We start from the raw sequence: 19,549 nt of genomic DNA on the forward strand, positions 1-19,549 counted from the left end.
AGGTCTGAACCTTGGGGTACTGCTTCCTTTTAGAGAGTGGATAGTCAGAGTGGGAGGTGGAAGAATCTATAGAAAAGGTTCACAATAAGAAAACTAGCGTACAGAGTATAGGTATCTGAAAAGAAAAGAGCTTCCAAAAGAATGGGCTGATTGAGAGTCAGACACTGCAGAGAGGTTGAGGTACTTGAAGGATGAGGAAAAGGTAATTGAAGTGGGTGATTTTGTCACTGTAGCTGAGAGTTTCAGTAGAGTGGTATGGGTAAAAGCAGTGTTTCAAAAGGGTAGGGAGGTAAGGAAGGAAGCAGTGAGCAAAGAGGAGTCTCTTTAGAAATTGGTGGAGCCTTCTCCAAGGGCTTGCTAGACTAGGCAATCAAAAGTAAAACAACATGGAAAAGAAGTTTGTCTGTGATGGGTTACTGTGACCCTGCTTATATGGTTAATGAGATGAGCGGTAGAGAAGGAGGATGTCTTAGAGATGCAAGAGTTGTTTTACTGGCACAGATGGAGAGAGGAGATAAAATTCTAGGCATTTGGGATATCTGTTTTCTTCACTTTTCATTCAGCTCTGGGCATCATTTTGATAACCTAATTTTTTAAAAATCACTTAATTGGGGTCAGCAAACTACAGCCTGCTACCCTCTTTAATCTGTGGCTTGTTTTTGTTTGTTTTTATACTTTTTTACTTTTTTTTAAAAGATATATTTTACATACATAAATGTTACAAAAAAATATAGGGAATTCTCATATACTCCACTCCCTACCCCTCCTATATTTTCTCATATTAACAACATCTTTCATTAGTGTTGTACATTTGTTATAATTGATGAATACATTTGGAGCATTGCCACTAAGGGTGGATTATAGTTTACATTGTAGTTTACACTCTTTCCCACACAATTTTGTAAATTACGACAACATATATAATGGTCTGATCTGCCATTGCAGTGTCTTTCAGGACAATTCCCAAGCCCTGAAAATGCCCCATATTACACCTGTTTTTCCCTCTCCCTCCTCTCAGAACCTTCAGGGACCACTGCTTCCACATCAATGATAAAAATTCTTTCATTGCCAGAATCACAATAAGTCTGTAATAGTATACCAGTAAGTCTACTCTACTCCATCGTTCATACTCTAATCCTGAGGATTCTGGGATGGTAGTGCCCACTCCACCTCTAATTGAGAGGGGGTTGTTTGATCCCATGGGGCAGTTGGATGGGACTGTCTTGCTTGCAATTGCAGGCTCTCTGTGTTCCTTGGGATGTCTTTGTCCATCATCATCTCCTTATTAATGGTCCTGGGTGAGTCCAATGAAATGGAGAGTAGGTGTTGCAACTCTGTTGAGATTTAGGGTCCAGCTGGCACGTGGATAGGCCAAAGATTTAAATCTCTTGGACATAAACCTATCAACTCTAGTAATGACTATTGGTTCAAATAGAAGGGACAGAAGAGCCATGTGTAGGGAATCCACAACTGAGTCCATATCTCACTGGGGAGCATAAATTCCCAAGTGGGGCCCACTGGCAAGGTGCCAAACTCTTGAGCTGTCTGCCCTGCCTATAGTGTCTCATGTCTCCAGAGCCTTCAGAAGCCCCACTATTTGAGGCAGTATTTACTTTGGCAGTCAGTGAGATCCTGCTGAGTCATGCATTAAGTGTAACTTCTGGAATGACCTCCCGACTCACTTTGAAGTCTCTTTGCCATTTATGTTTTTACCCTTTCCCTCTTTTGGTCAAGGTCCTTTTCCATTTGCATTGGTAGTTGGTGCTCTGGCAGTAATCCCTCAGGGCCAGGGAGGCTTATCTGTGGGAGTCCTGTCCCAAGTGGGGGGGGGGGAGGTGATGCATTTATATGCTGAGTTCAGCTTAGAGAGAGGCCACATTTGAGCAATAAGGAGGCTCTCGAGGTAACTCTTAAGCGCACTGTAAGACTAGGCTAAAGTTCCTATTTCAAAAGTAAAGGTTCTTAAGTACAGTCATCAATATCAAGGACCTGTCAGCGGTCCATCCTACCTTCACTAGTCACTCCCCCTGTACTTGGGGGACTCTTGCTGTTCCCTTAGAGAATGTGACAGAGCTCCCCAGGATGGTAAATCAAAATTCTTTCAGTTATTGTGTGACTCTCCACCCACTGTGACTATATCCCATGAACACTTGAACACATTTATATGCCTTATAGGTATGCCCCAGGTGAACCTTCTCCCATGTATTTCCCGTCACTGACACTCCACACCAGTGATCCTCCCCTGCCACAGTTGTAATCCTTCTGTAATCTAAAACTTCTTTAAAAATGAAGCCAACAAAATAACCAAATACAATTAATAAGAAAATGAAGGGAAGTGGATTTGGCCCAACAGATAGGGCGTCTGCCTACCACATGGGAGGTCCAAGGTTCAAAGCCCGGGCCTCCTGACCAATGTGGTAGCTGGCCCATGCGCAGTGCTGATGTGCTTAAGGAGTGCTGTGCCATGCAGGGGTGTCCCCTGCATAGGGGAGCCCCATGGCCAAGGAGTGTGCCCCATAAAGATAGCTGCCCGGCATGGAAAAAGTGCAGCCTACCCAGGAATGGCGCCACACACAGGGAGAGCTGACACAGCAAGATGACGCAACAAAAAGAGACACAGATTCCTGGTGCCGCTGACAGGAATATAAGCAGACACAGAAGAAGACACAGTGAATGGACAGAGAGCAGACAATGGGGGGAGGGGAAGGGCTGGGAAGGGGAGAGAAATAAATGAACAATCTTAAAAAAAAAAATAAGAAAATGAAATAATGATAGTTTTAAAATTAACAAATACAAAAATTTTTTTAAATTGGATTAATAAAAAATAACTAAAAATATAAAATTACAATTTTTGATATTATGTCTTTCATCACTGTAAGATCTGTTGTCTTATATGTACAGTGACATTTTCTGACATTTTCTTCCCCCACCCACTGTCTTTTTTTATTCTTTCCATTTTCTCTTCAAAGAAGCTTTAGTTTATAGAAAAATCATATACAGAATATAGGGATTCCCATATACCCAACATCCTCCTGCTTTTCCCTTTTCCCCTAACATTGTACATGTTAGTACATTGTATTGCTTTTACCCATGTACATGGGGATGGTACAATTATTGAAACATTGCTACTAACCATGGTCAGTGATTTACATTATGATTTACATTTTGGACCATACACTTTTATACATTTTGATGAAATTTAATGTGGTCTGTATACATCATTGCAAGTTCATGTAGAACACTTCCATCACCCCCAAAATGCCCCATGTTCCATCTATTCTATTCCTCCCTCCCCCTCCTTTTGGGACCTGTGGCAACCACCAAGCTTCAGTCTTTGGAGAGCAAGATTCATAGTTACTTGCAACATCGAGGGCCTGACATACTGGCACTGCCTATGCTCTCAAGAGACTCCAGTCCCTATATTTGAGAACATAGTAGGACTCCCAAGGATGAGGTCCAACACCTCCCCTCTCATTAGGTGGGTCTCCACCCACTGATATAACACACTATGACAAGATGGACACTCGCTCCCTAGAAATCTGCCCCAGGGGCATCCTGCCCCTCATGGCCCCATATCCAACACTCTAAACCAGTAACCCTCCCCTGTCATATTGCCAGAAGAACATTCCCAATGTTGTAGTTTCAACCATATACCCACCAGTCCCCAGTGTTCACCTGCTCCCTCCCCAACCCTCCCCCCTGTTCATGCACAGTCCAACCCATCCTCCCCACCCTACTCCCCTGTCAAGCTTGCATCCCCCAACTTAATAGTATCACTACACCCCTGTCATATCCCTTCACTGCACAACTACTCACTTCCACCTTGTCATAGATTTCTCCCATATGGGTATTGGCTCACAACTTTTTTCTCCCTTTCTATTTCCTGTAAACCTTTCTTCCAGACTCTAGCTTTCTGAGTCTGCTCAATTTGCTTAATGCATATCAGAAAGGTCATTAATATTTGTCCTTCGTGCCTGGCTTGCTTCACTCAACATAAGTTCCTCAAGATTCATCCATGTTATCCCATGTGTTAGTTCTGTATTCCTTCTTACAGCTGAGTAATAATTGCATTGTGAGTATATACCACATTTTGTTTATCCATTTATCTTTTGATGGGCATTTGGGTTGATTCCAACTTTGGCAATAGTGAATAATGCTGCAGTGAATATTGATGTGCGTATACCTGTTTGTGTCCTTGCTTTCAATTCTTCTGGGTATTTACCCAGCAGTGGAATTTCTGGATCATATGGCAGATCTATAGTTAGTTTTTTGAGGAACTCCCAAACTGTCCTCCACAATGGCTGAACCGTTCGTTCTACATTTCCACCAGCAATGGATGAGGGTTCTCATTCCTCTACATTCTTTTCAACACTTGTAGTCCTCTGTTTTTTTAATAGCTGCTAGTCTAAAGAGTGTAAGATGATATCTCATTGTAGTTTTGATTTGCATTTCCCTAATAGCTAGTGATGTTGAACATCTTTCCTGTGCTTTTTAGCCATTTGTATTTCTTTGCATGGCTTGTTTTTGTATGGTCCACAAACTAAGAATGATTTTTGTATTTTTAAATGATTGAAGAAGATAATACCTGGAATCTATAGAAACATACAAAGAAGAAAAAGCTCCCATAATCTTCCCACTCAGTGAGATCTACTGATATTTTGTTAATTTGTCTTTTTACTCTTCATATATGTGAACATGTATAAATTGGAATTATGAAGTATATTTAGTTTCACAGCTTGATTTTTTTTCCAAGGATATATGTTTTTTGAATATCCATATTCAAGGTTACATATTTATTTGAAAGATTAATGGTTGCACAATACTTCCAACTCATTTGCCACTTAGTTTAACCCTTCCTGTATTATTATTTTTTGTTTAGGTGAAATTCACATAATATACAGTTAAACATTTTAAAGTGTACAATTCAGTAGTATTTATTAATAGTATCTTCATGAACTTGTGTAAACACCATCTCTCTCTAGTTTCAGAACTTTTCATCAGCCCATAAAAACATCTGGTACCCATCCCCTGTAACTTCCACCTGCTTTCTGTCTTTATGTATTTACCTATTCTGGATATATCATAAAAAAACAAAAAAGGAACCATGTAATATGTTGCCTTTTGTGTCTGACTTCTTTCACTTAGCATGATGTTTTCAAAGTTCATCCAAGTCGTAACATATATCAATACTTCATTCCTTTTCATAGCTGAACAATATTCTGTCATTATTCATAAACTTTATCCATTCATCTGTGATGGACATTGTATGTATATCCACAGATTGTTTATCTGTTCATCTGTTGATGGATATTTGGGTTGTTTCCATCTTTTGGCTATTATGAATAATGTTGCTATAGACATTTGTGCACAAATCTGTGTGGACATATTTAATTTCTCTTGGGTTTATATACCTAGGAGTGGAATTGCTGGGTGATATAGTTCAATTTTAACTTTTTTAGGAACTGCCAAACTGTTTTCCACAGCAACTGTACCATTTTAGATTGTGTGTGTGTGTCTGTGTTTTTGATTAAAGCCATCCTAGTGGATATAAAGTTGTATCTCATTGTGGTTTTGATTTGCATCTTCTCAGTGACCAAAGATGTTGAACATCTTTTCATATGCTTATTGGCCATTTGTATATCTTCCTTGGAAAAATGTAATTCAAGTCTTCTGTCCATTTTAAAATTTTTGTTTGTTGAGTTGTAGGAGTTCTTTATATATTATGGATATTAAACCCTTATCACATATGATTTGAAAAATATTTCCTTCCATTCTATAGATTGTCTTTACAGTTTCTTCATTATGTCCATCACTGCACAAAGATTTAAATTTTGATGAAGTCCAGTTTATTTTTTTAAATTTTCTTCTATTTTTTAAATTATATATATTTTAAAGTTAATAGATCACACAAAATCTATTTTTTTCTTTTGTTGCTTGTGCTTTTGGTGTCAAATCTAAGAATCCCTGAAGATTTTCTCCTGTGTCTTCTTCTAAGAGTTTTTAGTTGTTTTGGTTTTTTAAAAATATTTATTTATTTCTCTCCCCTCTACCCCCAGCCTGGTTGTCTGTTCTCTGTGTCTATTTTCTGTGTCTATTTGCTGCGTCTTCTTTGTCCGCTTCCGTTGTTGTCAGCAGCACGGGAATCTGTGTTTCTTTTTATTGCATCATCTTGTTGTGTCAGCTCTCCGTGTGTGTGGCATCATTCTTGGGCAAGCTGTACTTTTCTTTCACGCTGGGCAGCTCTCCTTACGGGATGCACTCCTTGTGTGTGGGGCTCCCCTACGCGGGGGACACCCCTACGTGGCAGGGCACTCCTTGCACGCATCAGCACTGCGCATGGGCCTGCTTCACAGGGGTCAAGGAGGCCCGGAGTTTGAACCACGGACCTCCCATGTGGTAGACGGATGCCCTAACCACTGGGCCGAGTCCGCTTCCCTGTGTCTATTTTTGTTGTGTCATCTTGCTGTGTGAGCTCTCCATGTGTGCAGCACCACTCCTGGGCAGCCTGCACTTTTTTCGTGCAGGGTGGCTTTCCTTGCAGGACGCATTCCTTGCACGTGGGGCTACCCTACGTGGGGGACACCCGTGTGTGGCACAACACTCCTTGTGCACATCAGCACTGCACGTGGGCCAGCTCACCACATGGGTCAGGAGGCCCTGGATTCGAACCCTGGACCTCCCAGGTGGTAGGCAGGTGCTCTATCAGTTGAGCCAAATCTGCTTCCCAGTTTTATAGTTTTAACTCACTATGTTGTTTTCAACATAGTTTATAGTATCTGTGTTTATAAACAATCAACTAATGGGTTGTGGGTGGGGGGAGATAAAGTTGAGGAGAGGAAAGAATCCTGTTTTACAAAATTGGACTTGTTCAAATAAGTTTATTCTGTATTTAGTGAGCATCTGTGTATCAGACCCTATGATAGACGAAGATGAGATATGATGAACGAAGGCCTGAATTAAAGCCATAGTAGGGGGAAGCAGACTTGGCCCAGTGGTTAGGGCGTCCGTCTACCACATAGGAGGCATCTGCGGTTCAAACCCTGGGCCTCCTTGACCTGTGTGGAGCTGGCCCATGCACAGTGCTGATGCATACAAGGAGTGCCCTGCCACGCAGGGGTGTCCCCTGCGTAGGGGAGCCCCGTAAGGGCGCAAGGAGTGTGCCCCGTAAGGAGAGCCACCCAGCGCGAAAGAAAGTGCAGCCTGCCTGGGAGTGGTGCCACACACACGGAGAGCTGACACAACAAGATGATGCAACAAAAAGAAACAGATTCCTGTGCTGCTGACAACAATAGAAGCGGACAAAGAAGACACAGCAAATAGACACAGAGAACAGACAACCGGGGTTGGGGGGAAGGGGAGAGAAATAAATAAATAAATGAATCTTTTTAAAAAATCCATAGTAGGAATGGTGGTACAGAAGATAAGAAAGATTCTCTGACATATTTAAGTGGGAAAGTCAATAGTTTTCGCTGAGTGATGGGATAAGGTTGGGCCATATGAGTTAGCAGGAAACATCTAAGATTACTCTCAGATTTCTTGTTGGGGTTACCGGGATGGATACTGGCATCTATAGCATAGGGACCATAGGAGGAAAGAGCAAATTTGCTTGAAGTTTTGTTTTGAGCATAGTGAATCTGAGGTCCTTGTGAGCCACTAGGGAAAAACATCTGTTGGGAAGATGGATAGATAAAGTAAATGAGAAAGATCTGTACTAGAGAGAGAGATCTATGGCTCATTGGAATGTAGACTGAGGTTGATGCCAAGGACCTGGTCAAGACTGCCTTGGAAGACAAATGAGTTTATATGGCTCAGAGTATTCAAAAGAGTCGGGAGGTCATCAGAGGGGTCATACTTAATGCACACCTCTAGCAGGACCCCAGAAAAAGCCAAAGTAGATACAACCCTAGGTACTGGTTTTCCTGAAGGCTACGGAGACCCACAGGGGATATGGTCATGGCACATGGATTTGGAGTTCTGTGCCAGGTCAGAGGGCCCTTTTGGAATTTGTGCTTCTGAGTGTGATGGAGTTGGACTCAGATGTGACCTTTCTATACATGCCCCTTCTGTCACTTTTACTGAACCTGTGGTTGGTGCTAGGGATGGTGTATACTCAAGGCGACTTGAATCTCTGGACTGCCCATGTGCCAGCTGGGCCCTGAGCCTCAGCAGAGTGGTGACTCCTATTCTTTGGTTCGTTAGGCTTACCCAGGTAAGCTAACAGGGAGGTGAAGATGGTCAACCACCACACCATGGAATCAAGAGTGCCTACAACTGCAAGCAAAAGAATTGCATCCTTCATCCATATGAAATCTAAGCCCCTCTTGATATAGAGGTGGAGTGGACATCACCATCCCAGGGTCCACAGAATGGAGGAATAAAATATGGATTAGAGTGGACTTACTGATATTCTACTATAAAACTATTGGGACTAGTAATAGAAGAAATTGTAGCATTGAGGTGGAGGAAGTGGCCACAGTAGTTGCCGAGGGCAGGGAGAGGGAAGAAGAGATGTGATGTGGGGGCATTTTGGGGACTTTGAGTTGTCCTAAATGATATTCCAGGGTCAGATGCTGGACCTTATATATCCTGCCATAACCTACTGAATGTACTGGGGGAGAGGGTGAACTGCAGGATAAACTATTATCTATGTGGTGCAGCAGTGCTCCAAAATGTGTTCACCGAGTGCAGTGAGTGTGCCACAATGATGGAGGAGGAGGTTGGTGTGGGAGAAGTGGGGTGGAGGCATGGGGGGTATACGGGAACCTCTTGTGTTTTTTTAAGGCAACATTTTTGGTGATGTATATATCTTCAAAAAAATACAATTTACAAAAATGATGGGGTGGGGAGTGGGTTATATGGCAACCTCTTATGTTTTTTAATGTAACGTTCTTTGTGATCTATTAACTTTAATTTTAAGAAGTGTAAGAAAAAAAAAGACTGCCTTGGGAGAATGTAGAGTGGAGAAAGGGCCAAGAATAGAACCCTGGGAATGCCAATCTAAAATGATTGGGTGGGATTCAGAGAAGCATGTGAAAGAGACAGAGAATCAGAATCAGAGAAAGGTGGTTACTTAAAGAAGAGAAGAGAGGAATGGACGAAAGGATCATATCCTTTGTCCTACAGGTCTAAGAGGAGAATAACTGGCAAGAGTCTATTGGATATGACATTCATAAGGTCATTGCAAGAGAAGTTTCTAGAGGGTGGTGGGGGCAGGTTGAGGAAATGGCAGGTGAAAAGCAGGTGAGCAAATGGTGTGTGGTAGCTAGAGATGGAAGGGAGAGGTTGTTAGGTGTTGTGTGGAAGGAGAGTTTTGTTTTAATAGAGACTTGATCAGATTTATGTACTGATGAGAAGGACCCAGTTGAAAAAGAGATTGAAGTTGCCTGAAAAGGGGTGGTTGGTGATAAAGCAAAGGTCCTGAGGAGGAGGGGGAAATGATGGGAGTTGGAGCCTAGGTGAATGGATTAAACCTGGATAGGGGAGGGGTGCTTTCTCTGAGAACGTTCAGGGTCGGTGGGAGTAGTTGTTGGTAGGTTGGGAGGTGGTGACAGTAGCTCAGTTTTCTCAAGTTGGGGGCAGAGACATTGGCTGAGAATGAGGCAGGTTGGGTGAGATGGACTTGAGAGGAGAGTCAATATTTGGAATATCCGCGGTGGGGAGGAGAGTGGTGACGGGACCGAGGCCCGGAGGATGACTGTAGCAGCACTGTAATGCTGTAGCTAGAGACCTTGATTTATAGAGGAACCGACCTGCACATTTGCATAAATCCCCAATCCCATCCTCTGCCATGACTCTAGAGCCCAAATAACGAGGAGGGAAGTTTCATGACTGTTGACTTCCTTATGGAAGCCTTCCCTGACCTCCTAAGTTAAATATCTTTATTTATAGGCCCTGGTAATACTGTTCTTTCCTTCTAGAACGTATTACAGTTGTAGTTTTGCATTTGATTATGTAATTATTTGATTTATGTATACTTTTCCCAGTAAACTATAAGCTCTGAGAAAAGATCTGTCTGATTTTGCTTACCATTGTGCATTTTCTGGCACTTAGTAGACACTCAACTAATACTTGCTAAATTTAATGAATCAAGTACAGTCGTTCTCAGTTTTTTTTATTGCCTCAGCATACCTATGAATTATGACTTGCTTCCATCTGAACTATTAATTAACCATCCCAATCCTTACCTGAAGGAGGGCTGAGGCCATGTAGTATAGGGTAGTAGTGTGGTTAATAAGATCTTAGGCTCTGGAATAAGAAAGCCTGGACTCATATCTGTGTCCCACCTCATCTCTCTGTGCCTTAGTTTCCTCATCTGTGAAATGTGGCTAGCAAATAGTCACACACCTCAAAGAGTTGTCACGAAGATCAAATGAGAGAAATGAGGGAACTCATGTAAAGCTTTTAAAACATGTGGGGCATTTAAGTTAGTTATTACTATTAGAGGTTTGAAAAAGTCCTTTTGGGTTCTTATATCCTTCTCTCCTTAACACTTATGTCTGACTCTACAGTAAAGGATTGGCAGTGCTAGTACCTGTCACCATCTTTATGTGCATCCATTCATTTTCATATATTGAATATTGAGTTTCAAGAAAACTTAGAGAGGGGAAATCCCTGGACCATGATGGTCTGCTTCACCAAGTGACCAGGGCTGGGAAACAAAACCATTCTTTTTCTTCTAGGAGTATGGTAAAGAAGAGTATAAATATCATGTGGCTAGTCACTTTGGTAACCATTCCACCTGTGGGATCAGGGGATAATGAATGGTGTCTCTTTTATGCTTTCTATGGTAAATGTGAATTCTTTGTTTTCCTTGCAGAGGAGGTGGCCAAGCTGGAGAAGCACTTGATGCTTCTCCGACAAGAATATGTCAAGCTGCAGAAGAAATTGGCAGAGACAGAGAAGAGATGCACTCTTTTGGCAGCACAAGCTAACAAGGAAAGTACCAGTGAGTCCTTCATCAGCCGCCTGCTGACGATCGTGGCAGACCTCTATGAGCAGGAGCAGTATAGGTGAGTTCATGGACACGGGGCCTGTTTGGGGAAGCAAGCTCTTTCACTGGTTTCCTGGGCCACATCGCAACTTTTCCTGCCTCATTGACTTTCTTTCTTTTTTTTTTTTTTTAAGATTTAATTTTTATTTGTTTCTCTCCCCTGCCCCCCCGCCCCAGTTGTCTGTTCTCTGTGTCCATTTGCTGTGTGTTCTTTTGTCCGCTTCTGTTGGAATCTGTGTTTCTTTTTGTTGCGTCATCTTGTTGTGTCAACTGTCCACGTGGATAGCGCCATTCTTGGGCAGGCTGCACTTTCTTTCGCGCTGGGCGGCTCTCCTTATGGGGCGCACTCCTTGCGCGTGGGGCTCCCCTAGGGGGGGACACCCCTGTGTGGCACGGCACTCCTTGCGTGCATCAGCACTGTGCGTGGGCCAGCTCCACACGGGTCAAGGAGGCCCGGGGTTTGAACCGTGGACCTCCCATGTGGTAGATGGACACCCTATCCACTAGGCCAAGTCCGCTCCCCCTCATTGACTTTCTTCTCCAGTTTATTTCTGTCTGATCAGAATATTAGTCAGCAAACCTTTATTCCCTGGAATGTAAGCTCCTTGAGGCAAAGGTTCTTTTTTCTTGTTTATTGCTTATATTTAGTAAAGTATGGGAGTCATGGTGAAAGCATCACTAATGCAGAGAGGAATTAGATATGGCTTATGTGTCCAGAAATTCGGAAGAGAGAGGTCCTGAGCAAAGTAGAAGTCTTGGAACTAGTGGGCCATATAGTAGAAGGGTGAGTGTTCTGTTGGCCACTTACTAGCTGTATGATCTGGAGCTATATTATATGCCTCAGTTTCTAATCTATAAAATGGGGATAATATTTACTTTAGGGTTGCTGTGAGGATTAAATTAATAAATACATGTAAAGAACACTGCTGGCACATAATAAGTATTCAATTAACATTAATCGTGCCTCGGGTGTACCTTATTGGCTACTATACTGCCACTGCACAAAGCTCACATAGTAAATATTCAATGTTAGCTGCAGATTTTAAGTGAATTTTGAGGTAAATGTTAAAGTTGTTAGATTGTAATAGGTAAAGACAGTGATGTTACAAATAGAGTTAGAAGAGGAAAGGCTCAAAAGTAGGAAAATACAGAGGATTTAGGGGCCAGTTTAAGGAACCTATCAATGTAGGGGGGAGCATTGGGAGAGGTGGGAAAGGTTAGGTGGACTACACCGAGATGACAAGGTGAGGAGATTGGGTTTGATCCTCTAGGAAGTGCGGAGCAGAATGTTTTTGAGTATGGGACTCTCATAATCTAAGAGGTGATTCAAAAAGATTAGTCTGGTAACATCATATAGGTGAAAGAGAGGAGACAGCAGGGAGAACACCAAAATGTTGTTGTGAATGGTCCGGACCAAAAATGATGGAAGGACTGAATTGGGATTGTGGCAGAGGATGTAGAAAAGAAACATAAACATGGGCATGCATATGCATATAGGAAGGATTTGGCTATTAGGGAGATGGATGATTGAACTCTCTATATGTAGACAGAATAAATTTTCCAAATAAATTATGACATAAAATAGATAAAAATCCAGGACTTCCATTGAACCTCTTAATAATTTCTAAGAGAAAGAAAATTTTATACCAAAATAATAGAATGTATATAGAAGTAAAGAAGTAAATAGAAGTAAGGATAGTCCTTTAAATTGAATAGAGTTCTCGTAAAATTTAGTTGTCTTTTTTTAGGAGGTACCTGGGATTGAACCTGGGACCTCATGTGCTTAACCTTTGAGCTACATCTGTTCCCCCATTGTCTTTTTTTTTTTCTGTTTTTCTATGTACTAGTGGAAGTTTTGTTTCCTGCTGGCCTAGGGAAGGCTGACACGTTTCTATTACAGACACATCTCCCACTCTCCAAGGCTCTTTCCCCATTAGAACTCCCATCATTTACTTATCAGTCAATTGAATTTATTATGCTTTAGTCCTCCTAGGACACAATGGGAATGAAACTGGGCATTTCCTCTTCTGGCCACTTTATAACTACTCAGCTATTGTATGATCTCACAGATCCAGTGAGTCTCTATTCAGCTTGAGGGCTGAGTGTTTGACTTTGGGTAACTGAATTGGGAAATCAATTTTGAAAGTAGATACTCTTTTAACCAAGACAGGAAAAAAACAAAAACCTTTGTCCTGTAAACAGGTATTTTGTCAAAGAATTTAAATAGTGGTTTTGGTGAATCTCAGTAACTGGCGTAACTGAAGAAAGAGTAGGTTTTAAACTTTTTAAAGTGGGAAATGTGGAAGAAACTTAAAATTATTATTTTTTCTTATTTTCTTTTTTTAACAAGTCAAATTTTATTGATAAATATTAATAAAGCATACAGTTCATCCAAAATGTATAAGTAATGGTATTTGGTATAATCACATAGTTGTGCATTCATCACTTCAGTCATTATTAGAGGATTTTCATTATTTCAAGAATAGTAATAATAAACAAAAAACAAACCAAAAAACCAAGAAAATTCTCCACATCTCAATCTCTCAATGCTCCCCTGCCATACATAGCTACAATTTCTGGCTATTCTTACATGTTTTATGTATTCGCATACCATACAGTCTATCCAAAGTATATGATCAATGACTTTTAGTATAATCACAATGTTGTGCATTCATTATCATAAAAGATTGTGGAACAATTTCATTACTCCAAAAAGAAAAACCCCACTCCCCTTAGCAGTCACGTCTCAATTCCTCTATCCTTCCCCAGCCTTAAATAACCACTAATCTAATTTCATCTTTAAATGTTTAAGTAATGGTATTTGGTATAATCACATAGTTGTGCATTCATCACAAAAGCTAGCATTTCCATCACTTATGAATGTATGCAATAAATAAATTATAGTAATATTCATTTCACCTGACTGACAAAGGTGCCGGTGGAACAAAATAAGTTACGTACCCCTGGATTAAAGGATTTTAGAGTCATCTCAGCTTCCTTCCAGTGTTCATACCAGACACTTTTCTTTCTCCAACACTGGCTCCAATATCTTCTATTGACCAGGTTGGAAATCCCTACTGGAGATTTGTTCATTCCTAGGAGATGGAAATGGTGGCTGTGGGGCTTAAAGTCAGATGGGAAGTTGGACCATAAGGGATACCCAGCAGAGACCCCTGGCACTACGCCCCCCCCCAAAAAAAATTAGTGACTAGCAACAAGATCATGAAAAAGCTCAGAGAAAAGAATGGTGATGCCAAATATATTAGCTTATGAAAATCAAGTCATTGGTATGAGAGAATGTCCTGTTTTTCAAGCCTCAGCTTATTTGACCCTTATAGAGAAGGGATTTAGTGAGTTCACAGTCTATGCTCAGTGATTCTTAAGCTTTAACGTGCTTATTAATAAAACAATAGCAGTTTCCTAGGCTTCATTACCATAGATTCTGATTAGGTTAAATAGAAGTGGGGCCCATGAAGCTGCATTTATAACAAGCCCACAGGTGATGCCAGTGTTATTGGGTCTTTAAGAGCCACCCGCTGAGGACCACAGCTTTAAATATTTTAGCTCAGTGTTTTTCAAACTTTAAAGTGCAAAGAGTCACCTTGGGGATCTTGTTGAAATGGAGATTCTGATTCAATAGGTCTGGGGTTGGGCCCAAGATTCTGCATTTCTAGCCAGTTTTCAGGCAATGGTGATGCTGCTTGTCTGCAGACCACACTTTTTTTTTTCTTTCATTTTCTAGCATTTCCTCTTTTTTTTTTCTCTAATTTTTTTTTAATGTTAATTTAAAAAAATGAGGTCCCCATATACCCCCCCACCAGCCTTAACATACTTAAAAAATGTTTTTTTAATTTTTTATATCTTGTAGTATTAACATATATTTGTTCAGTTTTAAAGAAAAATGGTCTCACATATGCAATTTTACCCATATTCATATTTCACAAGCAGTGTTACTATGCTATACATTCTGCTGTTACATTTTTTAGCTTTCCTTTCAGTAATATACATAACCTTAGACTTTTCCTTTAAACCATTGTCATACTGTTACAACAGAACTGCTAGTTACAAACATGTTGTGCTTTTACCTTTTCTTTTCCTTTACAGAAATTAACACACATCCATTTTACCAGTTCTGCACAATTTAATCCTCAGCTTTCCATTCTCAACCTTATTCTATTTTCTGGCGACCCATATTCAAGTTATTACCTTCATGAGATTACATAACATATTTAGTTCATAGTAGTGCAGTCATACAGTATTTGTCCTTTTGTGTCTGTCATGTTTCACTCAACATAATTTCCTCCAGGTTCATCTATGTTGTCATATGCTTTACAACTTCATTTCTTACTACAGTTGCATACTATTCCATCATGTATATACACCACAGTTTGTTTATTACTTTAGCTACCCCTGATCCTTTTTGGTTACTGTTAGCGTGGAATATCTTTTTCCAAACTTTGACTTTCAGCCAGGGCTAAGGTGAGTCTCTTGTAGGCAGCATATAGGTGACTCATGTTTTTTTTAATCCATTCTGCCAACCTATATCTTTTGATTTGGGAGATTAATCCATTCACATGCAATGATATTACTGTAAATGCATTATTTACTTCTACCATTATATTCTTTGTTTCTCATGTATCATTTTATTTTTGTCTGTCCTTTTACTCTTTTGGTTTTCCTTTCTGCTATTTTTGCTTTCTACACTTTCCTCCAAGCCTCACTCTCCTGTCTTTTTCTTTCAAGCTGTAGGCTCCCTTTACTATTTCCCATAGAGGTGGATTCCTTATTACGAAATCTTAGTTTCTGTTTGTTTGTGAATATTTTAAAGTCACCTTCATATTTGAAGGACAGTTTTGCTGGATAAAGAATTCTTGGCTGGCGATTTTTCTCTCTTAGTATCCTAAATATATAATACGACTGTCTGCTCACCTCTATGGTTTCTGATAAGAAACCCACCCTAAGTCTTACAGGTATCCCTTGTACATGATGGTTTGTTTCTCCCTTGTCGCTCTGAGAATTTTCTCTTTATCTTTGATGTTTGACATTCTGAGTAGTATGTGTCTTGTAGTAGGTCTCTTTGCATTTATTCTGATTGGGGTACATTGTACTTCTTGGACGTGTAAGTTCATTTTCGTGAGAGTTGGGAAATTTTCAGCCATTATTTCCTCAAACACTCTTTCTGCCCTCTTCTCCTTTTGGTCATGACACATATATTCTTGCGTTTTAACTCCCTGAGCCCCTGCTCAATTTTTTCCATTCTTTTCTCTTTTCAATGTCAGGTGTTCTGTCTTCTGTATCATGTATTCTTTCTTCTGTCATATTGAATCTGTTGTTGTATGTCTCTAATGTGTTTTTTTTTTTTTTAAGATTTATTTTTTATTTATTCTCTCCCCTTCCCTGCCCCGCCCCCAACAGTTGTCTGCTCTCTGCATCCATTTGCTGTGTGTTCTTCTGTGTGTCCTTGTATTCTTGTCAGCGGCACCCAGAATCTGTGTCTTGTTTTAGGTGTATCATCTTGCCACATCAGCTCTGTGTGTGCAGCGCCATTCCTGGGCAGGCTGCACTTTTTTCACACTAGGTGGCTCTCCTTATGGGGTGTACTCCTTACTTGTGGGGCTCCCCTACGCAGGGGACACCCCTGCGTGGCCCTGCACTCCTTGAACGCATCAACATTGCACGTGGGCCAGCTCATCAGAAGGGTCAGGAGGCCCTGGGTTTGAACCTTGGACCTCCCATGTGGTAGGCGGACGCCCTATCCGTTGGGCCAAATCTGCTTCCCTCTCTAATGTGTTTTTGATCTTACTTATTGTGTCTTTCCTTCTCATGACCTCTGTTACTTTTCTATTCAGGTTTTCAAATTCTTCTTTGTGCTCTCTCTGTGTATTCTTGATGTTCTTTATCTCTCTCTCTTTTTTTAAAAAGATTTATTTATTTATTTCTCTCCCCTTCCCCCCCGCACCCCGGTTGTCTGTTCTCTGTGTCTATTTGCTGTGACTTCTTTGTCCGCTTCTGTCATTGTCGGCGGCATGGGAATCTGTGTTTCTTTTTGTTGCGTAATCTTGTTGTGTCAGCTTTCCGTGTGTGTGGCACCATTTCTGGGCAGGCTGCACTTTCTTTCGTGCTGGGCAGCTCTCCTTACAGGACGCACTCCTTGCACATGGAGCTCCCCTACGCGGGGGACGCCCCTGCGTGCACGGCACTCCTTGCGCACATCAGCACTGCATATGGGCCAGCCCCACACTGGTCAAGGAGGCCTGGGGTTTGAGCCACGGACCTTCCATGTGGTAGACAGACGCCCTAACCACTGGGCCATGTCTGCCGCCCCCTTTTTTTTTTTTAAGGTTTATTTTTATTTATTTCTCTCCCCTTCTCCCCTCCCCCTAGTTTTCTGCTCTCTGTGTCCATTCGCTCTGTGTTCTTCTGTGACCACTTCTGTCCTTATCAGGGGCACCGGGAATCTATGTTTCCTTTTGTTGGGTCATCTTATTGTGTCAGCTCTCCATGTGTGCAACGCCATTCTTGGGCAGGCTGCACTTTTTTTTGCGCTGGGTGGCTCTCCTTATAGGGCGCACTCCTTGCGCGTGGGGCTCGCCTACATGGGGGACACCCCTGCATGGCAGGCCACTGCTTGCATGCATCAGCACTGCACATGGACCAGCTCCACATGGGTTAAGGAGGCCCGGGGTTTGAACCGTGGACTTCCCATGTGGTAGGCGGATGCCCTATCCATTGGGACAAGTCCGCTTCCCTCCTTTATCTCTTTACCATATTGTCTTTCAACTCAATTTGATTTTGGAAATTTGTGTGTCTCATTGATTAGTTGTCTCAAATCCCGTGTCTCTTTTGGGGCTTTGATATATTCCTTTTCTTGGGTCATTTCTTCCATTTTCTTAGTATGGTTTGTAATTTTTTGCTGATGTCTAGGCATCTGGTTATGATGGTAAGTTTACTCTGAAGCTTGCTTTCTCTTTTTTGGGGACTTAGTGGCAGGAAGCTGTGTGTTACTGCCATTCTTTGATTTTTGGTTTAACCTGATAAGGGTCTTTAGGATTGTCCCTGTTAGTTACTCGGATCTGGGGCCTGGACCCAGTAATGGGTTGCAGACTTCCTTCCAAGGTCCTTGGGGAGGGAGGCTGCAAAGACCAGAAAAAGCCTCTTATTTTTAATTTTCTCACATGCACTTCCTTGGCCCACCACCACATGGCACTCTTTGACAGCCGTCTCCGTTCATGTCCTGTCCGAGTGTGTTTGCTGCAACATGGCCCAGATCTATGTGATAGAGGATCCTGCCTGGAGGCCAAGGGCCTATAATTAAAAATTTCTCAGAGACAGTTTTCCAACCTTTGCTGGCAGTCCCCTCTTTTCCCTGGTAGGAAATAATCCACTCCCTTCTGGGTCTGCAACACCAGACCCAATCAGTAGAGAGGGAGATTGAGGGTAGATCTCTGGGTCCCATGCTGGCTCCCAAGGCAAACAAGGTGCAGTCTCATCTGGCCTGGCAGGGCTGGGGGGACACTGCAGACTAAATTTGTGGCTCAAAAGCTGAGTCAGCCTTAGGCTGTGTCCTCTCTCTTCCCTTTCTGAGGGTGGTGAATCCCTGGGGCCTCCTTTGTTCTGTAGTTGCCACCCTGAGGCCTGAGAATTCCAAAATGTTTGTAGGGTGGGGGAGGATGCTGGCCGGTGCACCTGCTGCTCTCACAGTTTTGCTGTCACTATTCTTTTCCTTTGCCCCTCCAGCCTTCCGCTGGTGTCCAAATCCCTAAAAGACTTTTTTCCAGGCCATTTCTGTCTGTCCACTAGCTATTTTCTGGGAGAGAAGAGAGTCCCTTGTCTTTCTAGTCTGCCATTTTCTTGGAAGTCCCGTTTTTTTCTAGTTTTGATTTGCAAACATTCTTTACCCACCAATCAAAACTTCCGCTTACCCCCTCCCTTCCCCTGCTAACCTCTAATCTACTTTCTGTTTCTGGGAATTTACTAATTCCATATGTATCAATAGAAGCAACATCATACAATATTTGTTCTTATGTGCCTTGCTTATTTCACTGAACATGTTTTCAAGGTTCATCCATGTTGCAGCAGGTCTCAGAACCTTGTTCCTTCTTATGACCAATTATACATTTATTTTTACTAAATTTAGGAGAAGCCTTTTTATCCCAAAAGGTACTTAAAATGAGTTCATGGAGTTACTCATTATATTCATTCTTTTTTATCCACCAAGGTTAAACTTTTTCTTATTGAGTTGTTAGAGAAACTCTAGCAATAAGCTGTCTTTTTCCAATAAAAATATCCTGGTGTCCATATTTTAAAAAGAAATACTTCCTAATTGACTTATAGAATGAAATTTTTAAAAATGACTAGACTTAATCGTTTTTCAGTATTCACTTTTACATCTTTCATTTTATCCTTATTAAGAAAAATAAATTATTCCTTTCAGTTTAAGCAAGAATTATTTTTTATGAAGAGACATAGTAATAACTATTAATCAAAACTTACAGGGAAGTGGACTTGACCCAATGGATAGGGTGTCCGCCTACCACATGGGAAGTTCACGGTTCAAAC

General features: G+C 41.4%; 1 protein-coding gene and 1 pseudogene across 5 annotated transcripts in view; one reads left to right on the top strand and one right to left on the bottom strand.

Annotated features, from left to right (window-relative positions):
- ANKFY1 (ankyrin repeat and FYVE domain containing 1) overlaps window positions 1-19,549 on the top strand; it is a 110,644-nt gene that overhangs the window by 10,511 nt on the left and 80,584 nt on the right. For all 5 annotated transcript variants that reach the window (XM_071210393.1, XM_071210391.1, XM_004476989.4 and 2 more), the window contains exon 2: window positions 10,817-11,009. Coding sequence is in view for 2 of the 5 variants with exons in the window: in XM_004476989.4 (XP_004477046.1) it covers window positions 10,817-11,009 (193 nt within the window). In the remaining 3 variants the exon portion in view is untranslated. The remainder of the gene's footprint in view (window positions 1-10,816; window positions 11,010-19,549) is intronic.
- Window positions 11,922-11,999, bottom strand: LOC131275159 (U4 spliceosomal RNA; annotated as a pseudogene).

This window comes from Dasypus novemcinctus, chromosome 21 (assembly GCF_030445035.2).
Source record: "Dasypus novemcinctus isolate mDasNov1 chromosome 21, mDasNov1.1.hap2, whole genome shotgun sequence".
Classification (NCBI taxonomy): Eukaryota; Metazoa; Chordata; class Mammalia; order Cingulata; family Dasypodidae; genus Dasypus; species Dasypus novemcinctus.